At 38.9% G+C, this 7,862-nt stretch overlaps 2 protein-coding genes across 2 annotated transcripts in view; one reads left to right on the top strand and one right to left on the bottom strand.

Moving 5' to 3' along the window:
* Positions 1-1,601, top strand: part of LOC109950411 (glycine-rich protein 2-like) — a 2,050-nt gene extending 449 nt beyond the window's left edge. Inside the window, exon 2 of the mRNA XM_020569016.1 lies at positions 1,531-1,601. Coding sequence (XP_020424605.1) covers positions 1,531-1,601 — 71 coding nt within the window. The remainder of the gene's footprint in view (positions 1-1,530) is intronic.
* LOC18770114 (GATA transcription factor 5) lies at positions 4,851-6,689 on the bottom strand. The gene is made up of 3 exons (XM_007204634.2): positions 6,401-6,689; positions 5,909-6,247; positions 4,851-5,809 (listed from the first exon to the last, which is right to left on the bottom strand). Exons 1-3 carry the CDS (start codon positions 6,575-6,577, stop codon positions 5,120-5,122), a joined length of 1,206 nt encoding a protein of 401 aa, XP_007204696.2. The 5' UTR covers positions 6,578-6,689; the 3' UTR covers positions 4,851-5,119.

The raw sequence follows: 7,862 nt of genomic DNA, 5'->3' as shown, positions 1-7,862 counted from the left end.
GTTGTTGGGCTTGGGGATGTGGTGGCCATCCAAAAGCAATTGGAGGAGAGGAAAGGCAGTCCTTAGAGCTAATGCAAGGTTTGGTGTTGACCATGCACACTGCATGAACAAACAAACCTTGTACAAGGGTGCAAGAAATTGGACCAGTTTCCACATTTATTTGGATTGTATTGCTTTTACTTTCTGAGCAAACTTTTGCCTCTTTTAAGATCAATATTTCTTTACACTGACAATGTAATGAAAATGCCATAAAAGATACCCTAGCTAGTAGTAGTAGGAAACTTTGAGAGAGTGGTGTGTATGTTGTGTTGAAGAGTTATTGGTGATTTGCCAAACACCTACCTATGCGATGCGAGAGAAGAAACTACGAATAAAAAGCTTGTCATTTTATGTGCCTCCATCTCATATGATATGATTCCTTCTCATGTTTGCTTTAATTTGCTCTTTTTCACTTTTAGTAGAGCAGCTAATGCTTGACCTTTTATGTTACAGTTATTTCTTTGCACAATTGCACCCAAACTTTTCAGGGAGCTTCTGTAACGAGTGGTTATGTTGAGGGGTTATAATGAAGGATTTCAATCCAACAGTCCAATAATAACTATGCATTGAATCGAACGGTTATTAAGAACCTCATTCATTACCCCTCATAAAATCCCCTCATTTTAACCTCCCTAAAATAGAGGAAATGTAGAAATGTAAAGATTGCATTGACAGGCCTTTAGGGGAGTTAACTAGGGCTGGAGAGGCTGCCTTTTAGCAAATCTTACATCTTTCATCATGGGCCATTTGGCATTTTAAACTGCTAATATGATTGAATTGTGAGACTTATGAGGAAATCTGAAATGGGTTAGAATCACAAACAATGGGCTGCAAGTGAAACTATAAGCCTTGCACCAATATAGATAATGTTTTTCTATTCTGTTGTCTAACGATTTATTAGCATTGTATGTATAAATAAGTAAATTTAGCAGTGTCATGTTTTGTCGTGTTCGTGTTGTGTGAGATTATATTCAATTCAAACCAGACACATTAATTTATCATGTCCAAATATATAAATTCAGACTCATTCACAAATTTTACGTGTTGTGTCGTGTTTAGCCCGAATACTTAATTTTTCATGCCTCTTCGTATCATGCATATCATTTTGTCAGGTCTACAAATAAGAATCAGATAAATATTCACATTGACCATCGAATTTGACAAGCAAACATTGCCTACTAGCAAATACTGAAACGAGGCCGAACGTGCTTTTTTCTTCTTGTCACATTAAAGCCTAGAGCTCGGGAGTTGTGTTGGAGAGCAAATGCATATGCAGATTGCCAGATTCAAGTTATAATAAACACATGCTGGCCTTATAATAATAATCCTAGATGAACGATCAACTCAACAGAATTTAGACTTCTAATACTCAATAAACAAGTATGACTTGACAATTCCGATGATATTTTCTCATCAAATAATAACTAAATTCAATGGACCTACATATTGACTTTACAAAATCAACTACAACAATTTTTAAACATATGATAGGATTCAATGATGTGTGGGAGCCGTTTGATGCAGCAATCTTAGTGGTCCCTACAGCAAATTCCAGTGACTAAATCTTTACTTCTCTTCTACTCCAAACAAAATAGTTATGCCGGCTCAATTTGTAAAGTGTATTGTGTCAGTCACTCACATGTGCATGAAGAATTTTCAACTAAAATTCGTCCTCATACACTTGGGCGATCAATATAGCAAAATTCATCTATAGAAATAACCCGTATCTAGTTATCTGCAGTGCTAGCAAAAAGGTGTACCACTTTGCTAGATTAGATAGACATCACAGCACACAAAATGAAATCAACTTGCATTTCGCAATCAAATTATTCGTTGAGGTAATTAAGTCTAAGAGCAAAAGAGTAAACACAGAGGGATTATTGGAGTGAACAGGAGTCGCACATTATTGGATGGGGCTGATAAGTTAAAACCCTCCCATTTGAAAACGGGTATAAGTACAAGGATTTTACAAGGCAAGGGGTCAAAAGGCTGTTGATTCTTGAACAAACATTATGGTCAAAAAAGGTTGGGTGAGGTGGGTACAATCACTACTCACTAGCATGTGGGTGTTGAGAGAGAGAGAGATCTTTTTTGCCTTTGGATTTTCCAAATGGAGGGCACGATCGAGGCAATCCATCCCACACAATATCACTACTCTTTTAAGTGAAAGGCCGGCCCAAAATGTTGACCACCTAATGTTTATGCAGAAATAAATATCTTAATTAACCTAATTTAACCACGCATCTGCATCGCCATCATCATCAACATCATCATTGTTGTTGATGGCCTGGGGGAGAAAAAACAATGCCAGAAATTTCTTTCTATTTTCTGAATGCGACACATTTTCTGTTATCAAAGGCATCAACTCGATTCAAAACCCTGTTGATTCTATCACTCTATGTGTTGGACTTGTGCCACACTTTTCTCAACACACATAATTTGATTATATAAAGTCCATTTGTATTTGATTAATGCACACTTCTTTTCTGCTTGACAAAGCGATATTTTAAACTACTCTAATATACATAAAAATGAATTCAACTTGAGTACAATGATTTTATTCAACTGACCTAACCCATATTTTATGTATACTTCTTTTCTTTTGGGTTATGGCCGTATTTTTCTTTTTTTTTTTTACTTGGGAGATATGATAAAGGTTTTGTGGAAGGGAAGGGAAAGCTGAGAAAGTCAAATACCTGAGCAAAATCAAAGGCATGCAAGACCCACACAAGTGGACAAAGGCATCCCTTGTTAATGTTGCACTATTATGGACGTTGGAGAGAGTGGTTGGAACTGGTGGGAGATGGCCATCACGTAATTGCCACTCAACAATTATGGTAGGGCACCCAATTGCCATGGCATTTTGCCCACACCTGGTAATTTCTTATGTGTTTAGGTTTTCTGTTAGCTTTGGTTTTGGTAGGAAGGAGGCCCCTAGGGGGGCCTGATTTTGAAATGCTCTTTCATTATTATGGCTACAACCAATGAAAGAAGCTAAAATTCTTGGCACTACTTATTTAGCTTCTTCCCTTCAAAAATCAATATTTATAAATTATTTTATTTTTTAAATATTAAATAAAAAAATCAATTGACGATGGGGGAGTAATCCAACACCTTATAAGCCCTTGTAAAGTTTTCTAACTTTCCAATGTGGGTAGGACATTTTCACTTTCACATTGTCACATGTCCCGTATGTGTAATGAATTTTCAAACCTAACACGTGGACAACACATATTGAGTAACATGTAACGAACTCCATCTGATACCATAAAGGAAGTTAAATTTCCATCCAAATATATAGTGTTTTCTTGTAAAGATGCGAGAACAAGAAAATACTTTATATTTGACTCTTGATAGTCATGTCTATGTTTGAGTACACGAATGTGTTTTTTTCTACTTGGAGCCTTGGAATCTTTTATTATTCAAATAATGAGATTGGGTTTTAATATATATATATATTTATTTATTTAAAATAAAATTAAGTTGCCCATTGTGCTATTGAATATACAACAATTAGTCCAATCTTAGTTCGCTCTTGCTGTCTAATTCGGCAAGCAGCAAGGTTTACAAAGACAAAGAATAATAGAATGGAAGGGACTTGTATTTTGACTGAAGACAAATGTACAAGTTTTGTGCATAAATGTTGATATAATATTAGGGAGGTAACGACAAATGGCATGCGCATTGTAACTTAGCGTTTCTATATGAATTGAATTCACATGGCATCATATTCCCGCCAGCAACAACGCAATTTCGAGGTCTATTTGAAAAATTCTCTGCAGTTTTACCCCACTCAACTCAACATATAATATATGTCAAACCTAATGCATCTCTTTCCTCTCTCTCTCTCTCTCTCTCTCTCTCACACACACACACACACACAAACACCAAAAACACAAAAAGGAAGAAGAGGTGTTTGTATTAGGTTAGAATCATAGGTCTCTTAAGTGTTGGTAAAATTTATGAGCCAATTGGTAGTTATTTTGCTTTAGCTGAAGCATGATATTCACGACATTCGCCTCTATCAGTTGTTGAATTCACTTACATCAATGGTTGAAAGTCGCTTACACATCATTACTACGTTTAGCATAAAGAGACTTATGAAACCGAAATTGTTGTAATGAATTTTAAAGGAGTTTCCGTTTCGGAATCAAGAAAGGATTAGTGAACTTTTTGAACATACTTTGTAAGCAAAAATTCCAACATGGAATGATGAGTCATAGCTTGGTGGTAATTATGGCTGTCACCACTTATATGTGTGCCCGCGGCATCCTCTTTTAAATTCTGAAATGGACTGTGTGACTTAGTAAATGGCTTCGGCTTATCGACTGACCTTTTAATAACCCGCCTGACCTGATATTTTTTTTTGCCTTTAAAGCCTTCCATGGCCAATGCAAGCTTTTAAACCTGGGACAAATATCAATATCCACTGTGAATGTGAATGTGAATGGCTCCAAACCCAGCACCAAAACCGAAGAAAGCAAAAAAAAAAAACAAAACAACCCTCATCACATCAGGATTTGCAGGCATCGAAGCATCTCTTTTAAAATCCAACGGTCAGGATTCAGCACAGAACGTGCAGTTTACGCCACGAGAAATTATGTCGTTTAGAGAAAAGCCTTGGCCTCTCTCGTGGCGCGCTCGGTCATAACATTTTTGCTTTCCAACGGCCACCAAATTAAAAAGGTTTTGAACGGTTTCAAATTCACTCAAAGGGTCAGTTTCAACAGACCACCAAATCTCCTCATTTTCCCTCTAAAAACCGAACCAAAAAATTAGGGGGCAATTAATTAAATAATTAAAACCCAAAAAAAACACTCTAATTAGGAGAATTAAATTAAAAACAAACCAAGAATATAATTTAAAAATTAAGTACATATTAAGTAAACTAGTAAAGTCCTGCCTAATCAGTTACATGCCTACAAACCTACCGCACCAACCCATGCAAAAGGAAAAACGAAAGAAAAAATGTACACTAACTCGGCCTGTTCGAACCGGGTTCAATCTAATCTAACCCCGGTTCACTTTGTCCTCTCTTCCCTACTTGCTAACTAAAAGTTTTAATCCTTTTTCTTTCCGCCTAACCAAAACTGGGCACCACCGGAGGTCTGGTCAAACCGGGTTCGGGCACGCCGGTGACATCCTTCTTCTTCCGCATCTCTAGAACTTTACGGTGGTGGTTCGAGTGCAACTCGCTCGAGAAAGTCGGGCTGCATGCGGGTCGATATTCCGGTAAGAGCCGACCCGACTTGTAACGGACCCCACAGGCGTTACAGAGGGTCTTGGCTCCATTGGGCCCGGTTCTCCACTGCGGGGTCTTCTGCACCCCACAATGGCTGCACCGACGAGGCGGCTGGCTCGAGCTTCCATCCACCAGTCTTCTCTTGGGCTTCTTCGGAGGCTTCTCCACTGACCCGACCGGTTCGCCGCCCGCTTCGGCCGGTTCCCGGTTCTGGGTGGTGGGGTAAATGAGCCAGGGGCTAGACGGAGACGAAGAAGAAGACGAGGAACTAGAACTCGAGGATGTCTCCGTCAACGAAGGTGACCCCAGTGACCAGACCCGGCCGCCGGTTCGTGTTCGCTTGCTTCTGGCCTTGGCCGGAACCGGAGTCTTGAAACAGGGTTTTTCGGGTAAAGGCGCTGCCGGGTCGGGACGTTTCTCGGTCTTGGGCTTCTCGGGGATGAACCCTGCCGGCAGAGACGTAGTGAATTCCGTGAAAGAATCCTCAACAAAATGAGACAACCACTCGAGGTTTTCCAAGTCGTCCGCCTGTAAAAATGGTAGCTTTTGGTCAAAAACCACAACCCAAGGCCTCAAAAAAGGTCAAAATCACCATTTTTAAAGATGGAAATTGGGAAGAGAAAGTACCGGAACGCTGAGTTCGCTGGTGGGTTCCGGCCCAAGTTCGTTTTTTTCAGACAAATCCGAGTTCTCAGGGTCCTGGGGTTGTTTCTGAGGCGGAACAGAGGCAAAGCCCTTGACTTTATCTTTATCGTCTTCCTCAGCCTCTGTTTCCACAAACCCATCTTCGTTCGAGAAGTCAAGGAGGTCATCTACTGAGAAATCGTCACAAGCGACACCGTTTTGTCCATTGACGCCGCCCCACAACAAGTCATCAAAAACCGCTTGTGAGCTCGCCTTGACAGCCATCTCCTTCCTAATACTGGTCTTCAGGGCCGCTTCCACGCATTCCATTTCAGTTTCAACCTAAGACAACAAAACCAGAAAAACCCAAAACCAAAATAAAGCAACATTCTTTCTTGCACTAAACACACAGCGGTTACAGAAAACAACAGGAGGAAACCCAAGCCTTTTTATTTGATTAATTTGAAGACAAAAATGACATTTTATCATGTATACCTGTTGTGGAGGTAGCGGTGGAGGACAGGTTAAGGGCAGAGGAGGATGAGGAGAGAGAGAGGAGAGGAGAGAGGTTGAGGTTGAGTTTGAGGTTGAGGTGGTTGAAGAAGAAGAAGGGATTGAACAAGTAAAGGGATGAAATTGGAATAAAAAGGAGTGGTGAGTTTGGTAAAGCATTGAATTAGGGCTGAAAGCGTCCGTGGCCTATACTAAAAGTGCCCGTTTCTTTCTCTCTCTCTTCTCTCTCCTTTAATTTACCTTTTTTTTTCTTATCTCCCCACCCATCCACTTTATATATCCACCTATACTGTTCTCTGTATTTACACTTTGGATACGTTTGCAGTCTGTCTGTACTAAATAAACCGTACTGTTCATAAATAAATATATTTGTTTTTGTAAAAATAAATAAATATGGAAAATATTGTTTTTTTCTGTCTGAAATTACGAGGACTGCCCTTTTGACTGGATTTTTCTTCCCTTTCTGGGTTTTGTGCATATATGGGTAGGCCAGGGAGGACCATATCCTCAGACAGCTCCCATCTTTACATAACTTCCATTTTCTTTTTTCTTTTTTCTTTTTTTCTTTTTTCTTTTTTCTTTTAATTTTGTAATTTGTAATTTGGATTTTTGGGAGGGGGAGTGGGATAAGAATTATAGGGTGCGGTTCGTCCCACACAAACCTCTGCGTCGTGAATACCTAGGAAACCGGCACCTTTGTGTATTTTTCCTTTCTTTTTACTTTTCTTTGAGAAGGAAAGGAATTGGCCCATTTCTTTTGACTAATTTACAACATCAGCCTACCGCGTTGATCGCCGCTCGTTTTGGTCCTTCACCACTTGAAGCTTTTGTTTCCCCGCTAATTGTTTTCGCACTTTATTACGAACTCAACCGAAATTGGCGCATTGCTTATTTGTTCCTTTTTTTTCTTTTTTTAAGTGCTTATCAAAAAAACTAAATTGAACTGGAATATATCTATTTGGCTTAGATTTTGTCGCTTACCTGATAACCGTCATATCCCGTTTTAATTAATAGTCATTAATCGCTTGCATCAACAACGTACCATCTAAATATAGTTCATTGTTTCAGAAAAATAAGGGAACGCAATTCTTTTGTGTTGAACATTGCTTAGCTCCTTTCATGTAAAAGTCCTTGAATTAATCCAACGACGCACATAATTAATAGTCTTAACCCTCACTTATACTCCTTAGGTAAGCGGGACTGACATTTCCTCTATTAGAGAAGGAATTCTAAACTGCATTTGCTTAAAAGAAAAAAACAAAAAACAAAAACTGTAGAGTAGTAGAAATTAACAGGGTTTTCTCTATTTTCCTTCCAAAATTCTTGAGAATTTTGAGTAAATGGCGGCAATTAATATGAATACGATATGAATTCATAAATCATGGCACAAACGCAGCTACCATTTGACACTTGTACTAGAAATTTCCAAAATAATTAGTACAGC

The sequence above is a fragment of the Prunus persica genome, chromosome G7 (assembly GCF_000346465.2).
Source record: "Prunus persica cultivar Lovell chromosome G7, Prunus_persica_NCBIv2, whole genome shotgun sequence".
In the NCBI taxonomy this organism is placed as follows: domain Eukaryota; kingdom Viridiplantae; phylum Streptophyta; class Magnoliopsida; order Rosales; family Rosaceae; genus Prunus; species Prunus persica.
This window is presented reverse-complemented; position numbering and strand designations above follow the sequence as displayed.